Source organism: Bos indicus, chromosome 1, assembly GCF_029378745.1.
Source record: "Bos indicus isolate NIAB-ARS_2022 breed Sahiwal x Tharparkar chromosome 1, NIAB-ARS_B.indTharparkar_mat_pri_1.0, whole genome shotgun sequence".
In the NCBI taxonomy this organism is placed as follows: domain Eukaryota; kingdom Metazoa; phylum Chordata; class Mammalia; order Artiodactyla; family Bovidae; genus Bos; species Bos indicus.
In genome coordinates this window covers 83,838,537-83,853,484 of record NC_091760.1, presented here as the reverse complement: position 1 = coordinate 83,853,484, position 14,948 = coordinate 83,838,537, and the positions used below count along the sequence as shown (strand labels likewise).

The following is a 14,948-nucleotide window of genomic DNA, read 5'->3' as shown; positions in this document are numbered from 1 at the left end:
GGAGAAGGCTCTCTGGGGGTTTAGAGGAGGGGGAAATAACACAGTCAAGGGATAATGAATGGGAGGTAGGGGAGAAGGCTTCTCAGAGAAATTGATGGAGTTTATCAGGAGAAGAGAAGGGCTGAAATGTTCTAGGTAGAGAGAATAGCATTTTTGATGTGTTCCAGGGCATGACTTACTTAAGAAACTAAAATAAATTAACCTTAGATTTGTCAGTTCGGATCAGTTCAGTCGCTCAGTCATTTCTGATGCTTTGAGACCCCATGGACTGCAGCACACCAGGCTTCCCTGTCCATCACCAATTCCCAGAGCTTGCTCAAACTCATGTCCATCAAGTCAGTGATGCCATCCAACCATCTTATCCTGTGTTGTCCCCTTCTCCTCCTGCCTTCAATCTTTCCCAGCATCAGGGTCTTTTCAAATGGGTCAGTTCTTCGCATCAGGTGGCCAAAGTATTGGAGCTTCAGCTTCAGCATCAAAGTTGTATATTGTCACCTTGCTTATTTAATTTATATGCAGAGTACATCATGCAAAATGCCAGACTGGATGAAGCACAAGCTGGAATCAAGATTGCAGGGAGAAATATCAATAACCTCAGATATGCAGATGACACCACCCTTATGGCAGAAAGCGAATGAATATTCAGGACTGATTTCCTTTAGGATTGAGTGGTTTGATCTCCTTGCAGTCCAAGGGACTCTCAAGAGTCTTCTCCAACACCACAGTCCAAAAGCATCAATTCTTCAGCACTCAGTTTTCTTTATGATCCAACTCTCACATCCATACACGACTACTGGAAAAACCATAGCTTTGACAAGATGGACCTTTGCTGGCAAAGTAACGTTTCTGCTTTTTAATATGCTATCTAGGTTTGTCATAGCTTTTCTTCCAAGGAGCAAGTGTCTTTTAAATTTCATGGCTGCAGTCATCATCTGCATCGATTTTGGAGCCCAAGAAAATAAAATCTGTCTCTGTTTCCATTGTTTCCCTATCTATTTGCCATGAAGTGATGGGACTGGATGCCATGAGCTTCGTTTTTTGAATGCTGAGCTTTAAGCCAGCTTTTTCACTCTCCTCTTTCACTTTCAGCAAGAGGCTCTTCAGTTCCTCTTCACTTTCTGCCATAAGGGTGGTGTCATCTGCATATCTGAGGTTATTGATATTTCTCCCTGCAATCTTGATTCCAGCTTGTGCTTCATCCAGTCTGGCATTTTGCATGATGTACTCTGCATAAAAGTTAAATAAGCAAGATGACAATATACAACTTTGACATACTCCTTTCCCAATTTGAAACCAGTCAGTTGTCCCATGTCTGGTTCTAACTGTGGCCTCTTGACCTGCGTACAGATTTCTCAAGAGGCAGGTAAGCAACCTTAGAGGCTGCTGGGTCACAAACAGCTGCCAGCCCTGTGAGGGGGTCATTCAGGCAAGAGAACTAGGCTTTTTGCCACTTTCTGGGACCCTGTGCGCTCAGTGGGGCCCATTCTGGACTCCCCAGGCCCTGGGTATGGTTCCACACAGAAAATAACATGTCTGTGAGAAAGTTTCAAGATCTCGAAAAGCCTGTTAGAGAATAATGCTCAGCCATAAAAAGGAATGAAATACTGCCATTTGCAGCAACATAGATGGACCTAGAGATTATCTACTAAGTGAAGTCAGATAAAGAGAAATATATGATATTACTTATATGTGGAATCTAAAAAAAGTGATACAAATGAACTAATTTACAAAACAGAAATAGACTCAGAGACAGAGAGACAAACTTGAACGGGGGAGGAAGGGATAAATTAGGACTTTGGGATTAACACACACACACTACTATATACATATAATAATCAACAAGGACCTACTGTATAGCACAGAGAACTGTATTCAATATATTGTGATAACCTGTAATGTGATCATCTTTTTTCAGAAAAGAATCTAAAAAAAGACTATATAGAAACACATTTATGTACTTCCCATGCAGTCCATGGGGTTTCAAAGAGTCGGACATGACTGAGTGACTGAACTGAACTGATGGGCTTCCCAGGCAGCATAGCGGTAAAGTATCCACCTGCCAACACAGGAGATACAGGAGACGCAGTTTCGATCCCTGCTTTGGGAAGATCCCCTGGAGTAGGAAATGGCAACCACTCCAGTATTCTTGCCTGGGAAATTCCATAGACAGAGGAGCCTGGTGGGCTACAGTCCATGGAGTTGCAAAAAGTCAGATACAGCTGAGCACGCACACAGGCACACACATGTACTGAGTCATTTTGCAGTACATATGAAACATTGTATATCAACTGTACTTCAATTTTTAAAAAGAAGGAAAAAAAGCCTAGAAGAACTTGTACATTTGCTTGCAGAAAGACTGCTGCTGCTGCTGCTAAGTCGCTTCAGTCGTGTCCGACTCTGTGCGACCCCAGAGACAGCATGGGAAGCTCCCCTGTCCCTGGGATTCTCCAGGCAAGAACACTGGAGTGGGTTGCCATTTCCTTCTCCAATTGCAGAAAGACTAGAGGCTAATTAATACAAGTTTCCCAGCTGGAATTTTAGGCTGGAATTTTCCCAGCTCAGTTTAACAGTTGTGGATGAAAAAATTAATAGTCAATCTAAGAAAGGAATAGAAACTTTTATTAGAGCCAATCTAAGGATTCTAACCTGGGAGACAGTCTTTCAGAAAGCTCTGTTCCACCCATTAGAGGTCAAAGCATAGTTATGTAAGTTTTTGAGACAAATATACATCAAATGATGTATCACTGACAATTTATATAGTGCAGATCTGCACATACAAAGGAAGGAGTAGGTCATGTGTCCTCACGGCCCATTACAAGGTTAAGAACGACGGCTATCTTTTTAAGGAGGTCTGGTTACTGCCAATGCACCACACACTCTCAAGGGGAGCAGGGAGACCCAAAGCTGCAAGGAAGTTTTTTGCTTAAATTTTTTCCTGTCTTGCCATAAAATAGACATTTTATTTCATCACAGTGATGACTGATATCCTACTAATTAGAAATGTTGGTTCATTTTGTCCACTGGAAAAACCACACAAGATAAGAGCAGTGAGTTTCTGCTTTATTCAGGGACAGTACTGAGGACTGTGGCCCAGAAGACAGCCTCTCAGAGCCTCAAGGAACTGCTCCTAACAGGTAGGGGGGGGATCAGTATGTATACACATTTTTTGTGGAAAATTGTGTGTGCACGCACACGCTCATTTGTGTCCAACTCTTTGTGACCCTGTGGGCTGTAGTCTGCCAGGCTCCTCTGTCTATGGAATATTCCAAGCAAGAATACTGGAGCAGTTTGCCATTTCCTACTCCAGGGATCTTCCTGACCCGAGCGTCAAACTTGCCTCTCGGACATTGCAGGCAGATTCTTTACCACTGAGCTATGGGGAAAACACAGAAGTGAGGAAGGAAAAGCTTACTATTAATCACAAAGAAGAGATATCTCAAGGTAATGATTTTAGTGCTTATCTGTCTCTGTAAGGGAAGACGAAAGCTCTGGGTCATTGAAATCCTTCCTTAGATATGCATCTTAAGTACCTCGGGGCCCTTGCATCCAAAACACAGCTTGCATCCTCCTGCTTTTCTATCCTGAGTTCCCCTCAGGGCGCGCTGTCCCAGGGACTGCAGACCCGCTGTAAGTGGGGCTTGACTTAGCCCTTCATATAAGGAGATGATGAGTGACGCTTTTTAAGAATAATTGTTATTGGATATAGTTAATTTGCAATGTTGTGTTGGTTTCAGGTGTTCAGCAAAGTGAATCACCCTTCCACATGTAGCCACTTTTTTTTAGATTGTCTTCCCATACAACCATTGCAGAGTACTGAGTTCACTGTGCTATTCAGCAGGTTATTAGCCATCTATTTATAAATTGTTCTGTATATATGTCACTCCCAGTCTCCCAGTTTATCCTCCCCACCACCTTATCCCCCGGTAACCGTAAGTTTTCTATATCTGTACTTTGTTTACAAGTCATAGGTACATCTTTTAAATAACTCAAAGGATAAAAGATATTTCTTTCTTAGAAGTCAGATTTATTCAGATATGATTTATATACAACATTCACTCTTGTAAGTATGCAGTTCAATGATTTTTGACAAACACATTCAGTTGTGTAACTGTCACCATAATCAAGATACAGAACATTCCCATCACCCCAAAAAGTTCTCTTGTGTCCCTTTATAGTCAACCCATAACCCTATTCCCAGACCTTGCCAACCACTTATGTTTTATGTCCTATAATTTTGCCTTTCCAAGAATATCACAGAAATGGAATCATATAGTATGTTTTGTTGTGAATGTATATTTTCACTTCTTTTGGTTAAATACCTAGGAGTGAAACAGCTGGATAGTATGGTCTAGTGTTTAATTGTACCGGGAATTGCCCATGTGATTGAACTATTTTACATTCCCATCATCAGTGTGTAAGAATTCCAGTACTTAGGTTCAAGACTTTGTTTTTAGCAATACTAATAAGTGTGTAGTGGTATCTCATTTTGACTTTAATTTGAATTTCCTAATCAAATTATTCTTTTTTAATAAGCAATGTTTGTCTAGAGACACAGTGGGGTGTTTTTTTGTTTTGTTTTTTGGCCGTGCCACGAGGCATGCAGAATCTTGGTTACCTGATCAGGGATTGAACAGATGCCCCCTGCAGTGGAAACGTGGAGTCCTAACCACTGGCCAATCAGGGAAGTCCCTGGAAACAATGTTTTAAAACTTGAGGCATCCTAGGTTGCTGGGGAGATCTTTCCTAGTCATGTGGCTGCAGGGGCATGCACTTCCTGCCTCTGGTCAGGAGAGGGCAGGAGAGGACAGAAAAATGAGCTTCCCAGGTTTTGGACTGTCAGGGCCTGCATCAATAGTATAAAGATGCATTACTGCATTTATGGTTTTTCTCTCTGAACTGCTGAGATGCTACCTCGTGAGACTTGACTCCCCAGATTAATCTTCTAAAGTGATTCAAGGCCACACCTCTTAACCAACCTTATAAAATCCTAGGGACTGAGCTACCCAACTGAACCACATTGGTAGAATCCTTAATAAGTATACCCTCCAATGTCACGCATCAGAGCTTGTGTTAGGGAGAACCATAGGCCACTAAACTGGTAAACTCTGTTCTTCTCCAACTTTTCAGGAGCTGAGAGACTGAGGCAGGTCTTTGTGGGCGACAAGTCTCCAGACTCCAGAGGGCTACAGGACCTCCTCTCTAGGACCTGGATGGGGGCAGTTCAGACGGGACACGGCATAGATCTTCTGGGGCAGGGGCTTCCGGGTGCCCCCAAAGTTGTACTCCAACCTGAGCCCTGGGCTCCGCCCTGGCAGCTGGAAGGAAAAGGTCCCAAGGAGGGTGGCAAACATCAGCAAGAGTTTCATCTGAGCCAGCTAGTCCCCTAGGCACATCTGATGCCCTGGAAGCAGAAGGAAAGGTCATGAGGCAGCAGGTGGTCCTGCAGGGGTCCCATCACACCCCCCACCCACAACCAGTGCTGCACCCCATACCTGCGGAGAATGGTGGGAAGATGTCCCTGACCACAAAATTTCCATCCTTGTCCAGGAAGTGGCCAGGGTTGAACTGTCGAGAGGTCCGCCAACACTCAGGGTCACAGAGCACAGCGGCCAGGTTGGGCAAGATGATGGTGCCCTGCAGAGACGAGCTGGTGTAGCTCAAGGAACTCAGTTGACCCAGCACCCAACCCTGACGCTGGGCTGACATGAGCTCAGAGAACACTAGGTGGGCAGGCGAGAGTCGCCTGGGGCCAGGGAGTCCCAAAAGATTCAGCAGAGGGGCCCTCACAGAAGTGAAGTTGCTGGGCATTACTCTCCTGGCTATGGGGCACCCACCTCCATCCTAAGACTCCCAGCCTGGGCTAGAGACACAGCTCCTGTCTCCAAGGAAGAGGGCCAGTGGCTGGTGGGCATGACCAGAGGGGACCAAGTCCTGCACAGGGCAACAAACAGTGGCGGTGTGTGTGCGAGAGAGAGAGGAGGAATGGAGTGGCAGGCAGACAAAGGGTAAGGAAAACTGAGTAACGAGGCAGAGAGAGAAGAAGAGACAGAAAGCTTCACTCCTTAGAATTAGGGAGAGGAGAGGGTGACCTCTAACCCTAACCTGAGCCCTCACTCTACCTCAAAGAAGTGAGTGACTGGAAAGAGAATCAGACTGATCAGACCAGAGCAGATAGGAGCCAACACTTGCTGTTGGTGACTTCTGCTCCATACCTCGCAGGCCCTGGGCTGAGCAAGAGGCCCAAGGGGAGCCAGGAAGGGGTTTGCTGTGGCCTCCGGGACCTGGGACACAGCCCCAGGGCTCTGAAGCAGGCCTCCTATTCTGCGGCTCTTTAACCAACACCAGAGAATCAAACCAGTCATCCCTGGGGGACTAGAGAACTGGCCACATGATTCTTGGTTTTGACAAAGACATCTTGAAATTAAAGACAAAAACTCAGCAGTTTGAAGCCTGCACACCAGAGAGAAGCCAATGAGGAGTGCAGAACACAGAGAATGTGTATACTTGCAGAAGCCCTCTCCCCTCTTTTTTCAGTTGATCTACTGAAGCCTACAGGGAGGGGCCTGACCCTAGCCATCCAGACCGACAGGCACCCAGGCCTCCTGACTCCATGGCTTCAGGCAGAGGCTTTTGCACGGGAGGCACTTGCTCCTGCTGCTGCCTAAGCAGGCTGTTTCCTAGTTATGGTTCTGGGACTTCCACCCCACACTCTGTTTTCCCTTCCTGGGATGAAGAAACCTCTGCATTACAGCAGTTCTTAACAACCTCCTTTGGATGCAAAGCCTCCGGGCAAGACGCTCTTTTCCCTTCAGAGTTATTTATGTCCTGTTTTGGGTGAGGTTCTGGACTTCTTGCAAAGTGGCTGAGCAACCTCAACTCGAGGAACTGGCTCAGACATAGCCAGTACTTACTCAACAAGGCCAACCCTCCCTCTCCTCCAAATTATAGAACCATCTGCCTCCTGGGTGCCTCCTGGGGACTTTAGCCCAACTTCTTCCCTGTAAATGGCAGCTTGGAGTTTATAATCAAATAGAATGTCTGAGGAGACGGGCTTGATTAGGGGCCGTTGCTGTTGTCACTGTCACGTGACTGTTGGAATGGTTAAGAACAGTTTAGGAATATCTGTAACATTTAATGATCTACTGCCACGCTTTGATTCTACTTTCAGGAGACATCTCTTGCCCAGGCTGGGAAAGCTGGATATTGATTCCAGGCCGTTAATGGTTCCCTGGAGCTCTTATCACAGAACAAACTCCTAGAATCAATTGGCAAGAATGGGCTATTAATAAGGAAATTTCTAATCCCAGATGGCATGAAACAGACCTGAACTCTAGTTCCCTCTTTTTCAATTTGACCTAATTTGGTATAACTCTTAGACCACCAGGGCCTGGGGCCTCCTACCAGACTAACAGCAGAATGAGTTGATGACATGGTCCTGTCCTTACAATCCAGGAGACATTTAACCTCTGAACCTGATGGTCAAATACTGCCAAGGACTGTTCAGTATTAGCCAACCTAACAGAACAATAGACAATGCAAAGCATCTCCATCCAACATGCTGGCTCATTTACTTTACAAAAATGGGATTTTGGGAGCAATATGAATGGCAGGGAGTATGGTAAAAAGGACAAAAAAAAAAGTTGGAATCAGAAGGACATGAATTAAACTCAGTTAAGTTTCTTACTGTGTGTTTGGGGCAGTTACATGAGCTCTCATAAGCTATCTGTTTAAAAAAAGAATAACAATAGCAACAACATCAAAAAGACAGGATTATTATGAAGAAGAAAGTACATGGAGGCAGGGATCTCAAGTCTGATCAAATTAATAAGAATTTAATGATCACATCCTGCCAGGCCCTTGCAATCAAGTCTGCCCTGAACCACGGTTGTAAGAGTTGAACAAAGATTCTCCTGATGGAGAAGATTGGGCTTCCATACCTTCTCTCTCACCATCATTTCCATAGTGTACTATTTGTACCATCAAGGCTTCCAGCAAGAACAGGCTGGAGCATCAGTGCTGAGCCAAAGCCCCTTTCTGAGGGAAGGCTTGGGGCTCTAGCCATCACCTCCATGCACTGGGTGCCAAGATGAGAGACTCTGCCACATCTTTATTAAAATTGGCAACCTTACCATCTGTGCTTCTTTAAAATGACACCCCACTCCCCAAATGATTCTTGATACCTGGCATCCACTCCCCATGAAACCCTCTCTCCTTGAGGATGGGCTGTCTGTAGTGACCCACTTCTGGCAAATAGAATATAGCAAAAGTCATGATATCATGTGAGATTAGGTTACAAAAAGACTAAGGCTTCTGTCTTCTCACTTGCTCTAATGGAGTTCAGCTGTTTTAAGCTCCCCTCTGTAGATTCCCAATGTCAAGAAACTGAGGGTGGCCTCCAGCCGACTGCCCAGAATCAAGCCTGAAGGTGTGGGACCTCCCTATGGAGCCTTCAGGGGAGACTGCAGCTGCAGCCCAACAACTTCATCATAGCATCATGAGAGATACTAAATCAGAGCCATCTAGCTAAGCAGCACCTAGGCCCCTGACCCACAGACACTCAGATCTCTGACTCTCTGAAATGCTGTTGTTGTAAGTTGCTAAGTTTGGAGGTAATTTATTACATAGCAGGAAAGGTAGGCTTCCCAGGTGGTGCTAGTGGTAAAGAATCCACCTGCCAATATGGGAGATATAAGAGACACAGGTTCGATCCCTGGGTTAGGAAGATCCTCTGGAGGAGGGCATGGCAACCCACTCCAGTATTCCTGTCTGGAGAATCCCAGGGACAGAGGAGCCTGGTGGGCTACAGTCCATGGGGTCACAAAGAGTCAGACAGACTGAAGCAACTGAGCATGCAAAGAGAAGTAGACAGTTAATTCTTTTTTTTTTTTTTTCTGTTAAACAATGATTTTATTGCTTTAGTATAATACACAAATTTATGCAACCAGGGCAGAGGCTGTGGATGACTCGTATTTCCAATTAGGGGGTAGGACTCATTTGGTCTTGTAGTATCGAGCTAACCGGTGAATACGGCTCTCAATCAGAATCAGATGGAATTTAGCATCTTTATCCTTTCTGTTCCTCTCAAGATGCTTCCGAAGAGCAACAGCTTTCTTAATTAAATGATAGAGATCCTCAGGGAGATCAGGAGCAAGTCCTTTGGACTTAAGAATTCTCAAGATTTTGTTGCCTGTCACAAAACGTACTTGTGCAACACCATGAGAGTCTCTCAGGATCACACAGATCTGTGAGGGAGTCAGGCCCTTCTTGGCCATTTTGTAGATCTGCTCCTTCACGTCGTCAGAAGTGAGCTTCAGCCAGGTGGGGACACTGCGGCGGTAGGTCAGAGCCGACTGGGACAGGCCCTTCCCGGGAGCGTGCATGCGACCCATGATGCTGGCGGTGTGGCAGCAAAAGGCGACAGTTAATTCAATAAACATCTTTTACTTAGGATCTGTATGACAGTCATTGTGAAGACTGAATGCTGTAGTGGACACAAATCCCTTAACACAGTAAGGCTTGGCAGAGAGTAGGTAACTAGTTATTAGAAATTATTAGAACCCATTTCATGTCAGAAACCTGTCTCAAGTTGGATCACCAGAGAGCTATAAACCTCAACTCTTTTTTTTTACTCCATACAAAAATGTATTCATGTCAAACTTACATCATTTAAAATGAGTTAGAGGTTAAAATTAAAAAAAATAAAATAAAATGAGTTAGAGGTAAGAAGCTACTATTTGGAAAAATATTCCTGTATCTTTTAAAAACTCCTACTTAAGGCACCACTCAATATATATTGTCTACTGGCCTTCAAAAATGTGTTATGAATAATGATCTTCATAACTTCTTGGAGGATAAGCCAAAGTTTTCCTCATACAGGTATGCTTGCTTTTATTACATGAGAGTCATAACTAATTTGGATTTCCTCTTTTGCCTTGACCCCAGGGTAGCTCAGACTCAAGTTTATGTACATATACAGTAGCTGTTTTCAACCTAAATAGTTTTTAACTTTATTTCTCTATCTCTCCTTATTCAGTACTTGTCCTTTTAACCTCTAAAATCACTGAGGATGGTGATTGCAGCCATAAAATTAAAAGACACTTGCTCCTTGGAAGGAAATCTCTGACAAACCCAGACAGTATATTAAAAAGCAGAGACATTACTTTGCCGACAAAGGTCTGTATAGTCAAAGCTATGATTTTTTCCAGTAATCACATACAGATGTAAGAGTTGGACAGTAAAGAAGGCTGAGCACTGAAGAATTGATGCCTTCAAACTGTAGTGCTGGATAAGACTCTTGAGAATCCCCTGGACTGCAAGGAGATCAAACCAATCAATCTTAAAGGAACTCAACCCTGAATATTCATTGGAAGGACTGATGATGAAGCTGAAGTTCCAACACTTTGGCTACCTGATGCGAAGAGCCAACTCATTAGGAAAGACCCCGATGCTGGGAAAGATCAAAGGCAAAAGGAGAAAGGGACGACAGATGATGAGATGGTTGGATGGTATCACTGCGGGGAGCGAGCTCCGCCTCTGGCAAAGGTCATGAGGAAGGAGGCTTGGCATACGCAAAGGCGGGATCAAGCCTCAGGAGTCTCCCTGGAAATTCTCGAGCAATCTCCCCCCAAAACCAGAGTCTGCCTACTTTCTGCTTTGTGCTTTCACCTACACCTCTGACTTTACGGGGGGCTGTCCCCCACTACCTCTCTGAAAAAAGTTAGCTTACAGCTCCATAATTCCTGGGTGTGACAGTGTTTAACCTACAAACTCCTTTGGAAATCCTCTAGCCTGCCTGAATAGGTTTTTCCGGCCTCATGTGATTGTTCAGAGCCTCCCAACTGTGAGAGGCAGGAGATGTTCTAAACTGTCTAAACACAGATTCTTTTGAGTAGTTAAAAGATTGATTAGAAATTGTATTGGTGAAGGGATTTTCACTTATTGGGCCAATGTTTGCTGCTAAGTTTCCATATCCCTTACCTGCTGTGACCCTGGCAGTGTATTGATTAATATAATTGGTGTAAGTAGTAGCTTTAATGTTTGTAACCTGGAACCCTTGAGTTAATTCTTTTTCTTGTTATAGCCCACCACACCTTTGCGCTGTAGGAATGCAACTTTATCTAATGCTTTTGGAGGGTGGCTCCTGACCAATCACCTTAAGAGAAAAATAAGTTTTCTGAAGAAAAGGTCTTAAAATGTTAACAGGCCTCCGGGCCAGAAGATGATGCAAATCACCTAAGCTTTTGCATATGATAAGTTTGCAGGAAGAAAGCCTGGTTTGCTGCAAGACTCTACCCCTTCCCCCATTATCCTCTATGCATAACTTAAGGTATAAAAACTACTTTGAAAAATAAAGTGCGGGCCTTGTTCACCGAAACTTGGTCTCACCATGTCGTTCTTTCTCTTACCTTCTGGCTGAATTATTCAGCCTCTTTTCTCCACTGAATTTCCTCACTGAGCTATCCTCATTCTATTACTCTTTATATCCTTAATTAACGTTTAATTAAGCAGTTGTTTCCTGATCCTCGCCGACGCCGTCCCTGCTTCGAATACCCTGGATCAGCCGGGGCTGGTCCCCGGCAGTATCACCAACTCAATGGTCATGAATTTGAGTGGACTCCAGAAGATAGTAAAGGACAGGGAAGCCTGGTGTGCTGCAGTTCATGGGGTCACAAAGAGTTGGACCTGACTTAGCGGCTGAACAATAACAGCCTCTTAACCTAATTATAAAATGAAAGAAACTAGACAGGCATTTCCAAGGACATAATATAAAATGCAGACCAAGCCTAAGGCACATAAAGTGCAAATGGCCTAAAAGTTTATAAGAAGGGTTAAGAAATACAAAACACCCATTTGGTGGAATATTATGCAGCCATTAATAGTGATGTGGACCAGTTGTGTTCAAACTGTGGTCCTGGGACCCAAAGCATCACCACCACCTGGGAACCTGTTAGAAAGGTAAATTCTCAGGGCTCACCCCCAGTACTCTGGGAATGGAGCCCAGAAATGTCCATTTTGGGGCTTCCCTGGTGGCTCAGACAGTAAATAATCTGCGTGCAATGAGGGAGACCCAGGTTTGATCCCTAGGTCAGGAAGATCCTCTGGAGAAGAGCATGGCTACCTACTGCAGTATTCTTGCAAGGAGAAGCCTGGTAGGCTACGAGTCCATGGGGCCACAAAGAGTTGGACACAAGTGAACACCAACACTTTCTTTCTTTCTAATGTACATTTTAGTAAGCCCTGCAGGTGATTCTGGAAGTTTGAGAACCAATACTGAAGAAGAATCAGAATAATGAGTTAACTGACGTGAAGGATTCAGAATTACATATTCAGCATAATCATAGATATATAAAAAATGTGGACAGGAAAGATTGGAAAGAAGAACATTAAAATATGTGCAGGGGTACTTCTGAACAGTGCAGAACATTTAAAAATATCCCTAAATGAGTATATTCTTTCACAATCGTAACCTTCTTGTCTGGAAAGCCATAGATGGAGATGGATGCGTGGATGATTGACAGAGAGCCGGCAGACAGGCAGAAGCTGGAGCGGGTGGCTGTGCTGGGCAGGCTGTCCAGCAAAGGGTGCTTTCTGCAGGTGCTGGATCAGTCATGAGGTCACACGGGGGCCACCTACCTTGGGCACAGGATGGCCATGCACATGAGTGGAGGTCACACACTGGCACACGGCACTTATGCAACACTGCTGAGGCGCTGTGCCTCATGGAGGAGGGTGCAGATGTGGGGCAGTTGCTCGTGGTCCTTGTAGCAGATGGCTCCGGAGGTGCCCAGCACTGTGTCCAGTTCCTGCTGCACCCTCTCTGCCGGCAGCTCCGCGTGGGTCCCAGGACGGTGCTGCAGCCCAGCCTCCCCACCGTCCTGGTCTGCACCCAGAGATCACCATGGAGACTCAGGGCACCCAGAGATCACCATGGAGACTCAGGGCACCCAGAGATCACCATGGAGACTCAGGGCTCCTAGGTCGCCCCACCTCACTCAGCCACCCTTGGTCCCAACAGTGACAGGCTCTCTCTAAGGCGGAGCTCGTGAACAAGATTTTGCAGGGTTTGCTTCTCCAGGGGTTCTGGAGGGAAGGAGAAGGATCCATATGTGAATACCCACTGTGTACCAGGTTTTCTATATACAAGGAGTCCTATGGAGTAGGAACGGTTTTCTCCATTTTACAGACAGGAAAACTGAGGCTGCGACCAGACAGGTATTCTGCTGAAGGTCACAAGACTGGTGGAACCAGGATGTGAACTTAGATCGTGGTTAGTCGGTCCCTGAGAGAACTCTAGCCACATTTTCTTTGTGATCTTGAGTACAGGGCCTGGCACTTAGAGGTACTGAATCAGTACTGAATGAGTGAAATAATACCACCTCATCTCACACTGGTTCTAAGTGGTTGAATTACTTACCCAGGATCACTCACTAAGTAGCCAGGAATAGAAGTCCCCTCCCTGCCCCCTCTCCCCCTTCTAATTCAAAGTCATGAACACTTCCCACACCACAGGGGTCAGAGCAGGGGCCCCCTTCCCAGGGCTATAGACCAAAGCCAGTGATGGGGGCCAGTGCCTTCAGCCCAGAGGCCCACAGCCCAGGGGCAGTCAGCAGGGTGTACCCACTGGCCCCCTTGACCTGGATGGCTCCATATTGGATCATGTAGATGAGCACCCAGTACAGAGTGGTGCCCGTGGTGTCAGTGCCTCCCAGAAACAGGCCGACCACCACCTGGATCAGGTTCTCTTCATTGAATGTGGAGACAGGGTCGTCCGTGGCCTAGTGGGTAGGCGGTGGAGAGGGCAGCTCCAGGTCTGAAGCTCTCCTTTAACAGAGCCCTGGGGTCTCCCTGAGTGAGGCCTGGCCAGTCCCTAGACTTGTGACCAGAATTCTCTGGGTAGAGGGAACTGCCCCAGGGGTGCTGGCTCTGACATCAGCTAGGTCCCCTGCTTCCCACCCTACCCATGTCTGCAGGAGCCAGCACTGGCCTGGGAGAAGAAGGGAGGAAAAACCCAAATGGCGGCTGCTTTGGTGAGCTCTGAAAGATTTGAGGCCAGGGTGAGGACCTGAGGCCATGGCTTTGAAATGAGATGCAGCTGGGAAGACTGCCCCTCTGCACCTCCCTCCAACCCCATCCCTCCCCCTGCTCCGGCCCTCCCTGCCACCTCCAGCCCTCTGCAGCCCTCTCAGGCCCACCTTGATGATCTGGGCCAGGTAGCAGCTGATGAAGTCCTTGGGGGCTTCAGATGTCCTGAGTTTGTGCCTCATGATCTCCCGGTGGATATAGCCCCGCACAGCCTTCTGGTACCTAAACATCTCCCGGTAGGGGCCAGGCAGGCAGCGGAAGGCCCAGGGGAACAGGTCGTTTAGCTGTGGGGTAAGAGGCCTCCCCAGGGGCTGCTCAGGTGCTGGCACTGAGTCAGGGGAACTGAGAACGTTGTTGGGGATGCTGAAGGGGGCTGAGACCTCTGATGTGGGCATCCCAGAAGGAACCCAGAAACAGGCCCTGTGGCCCTCCCCCTGCCTAACTGACACTCACCTGGCTATGCCCTGGCTGAGGCCCCTGCCTGCATCAGACCCGCAGCTGTCCAATGACCCGCACACCTGCCTCCTTGACAAAGGCCAGGCCAAAGTTGGTGGCTTAAATCAGTTCCTGGAAGAAGGGATCCTCCGAGAGGAAGTGGCGGCCGAACACGAGAGCCCCAGTGACTCTGGCCGTGGATCTGACAATGGGTGCCTGAGGGTCAAAGGGTCCACCTGAGAGCAGAGGGGCAGGGCTCAGAGTGAGGAGGCAGAGAGCACTGCGCCGAGCGCTCCTCCAGGCTGTATATGGCTGCTCATCGCATCATTCATTCATTCTCAATCCTCGGTTGTTCCCTCAGCAAATGATTACTGAGCACCATCTATGGGCCAGGCTTCGTGATACAGGTGCTGGGTTTGCAAGGAGAGGTA

General features: G+C 46.5%; 1 protein-coding gene and 1 pseudogene across 1 annotated transcript; both read right to left on the bottom strand.

Moving 5' to 3' along the window:
* Positions 1-5,183: 5,183 nt before the first annotated feature.
* On the bottom strand, positions 5,184-14,477 carry LOC109562781 (cytochrome P450 2J2-like; annotated as a pseudogene).
* Positions 8,874-9,406, bottom strand: LOC109557499 (small ribosomal subunit protein uS15). The gene has a single exon (XM_019958853.2). The coding sequence runs from the start codon at positions 9,387-9,389 to the stop codon at positions 8,991-8,993; it is 399 nt and encodes a 132-aa protein (XP_019814412.1). The 5' UTR covers positions 9,390-9,406; the 3' UTR covers positions 8,874-8,990.
* Positions 14,478-14,948: the final 471 nt, after the last annotated feature.

Excerpts from the sequence above, each read along its gene's own strand:
- LOC109557499 (XM_019958853.2), bottom strand. The coding sequence starts at position 9,389 with ATGGGTCGCATGCACGCTCCCGGGAAGGGCCTGTCCCAGTCGGCTCTG.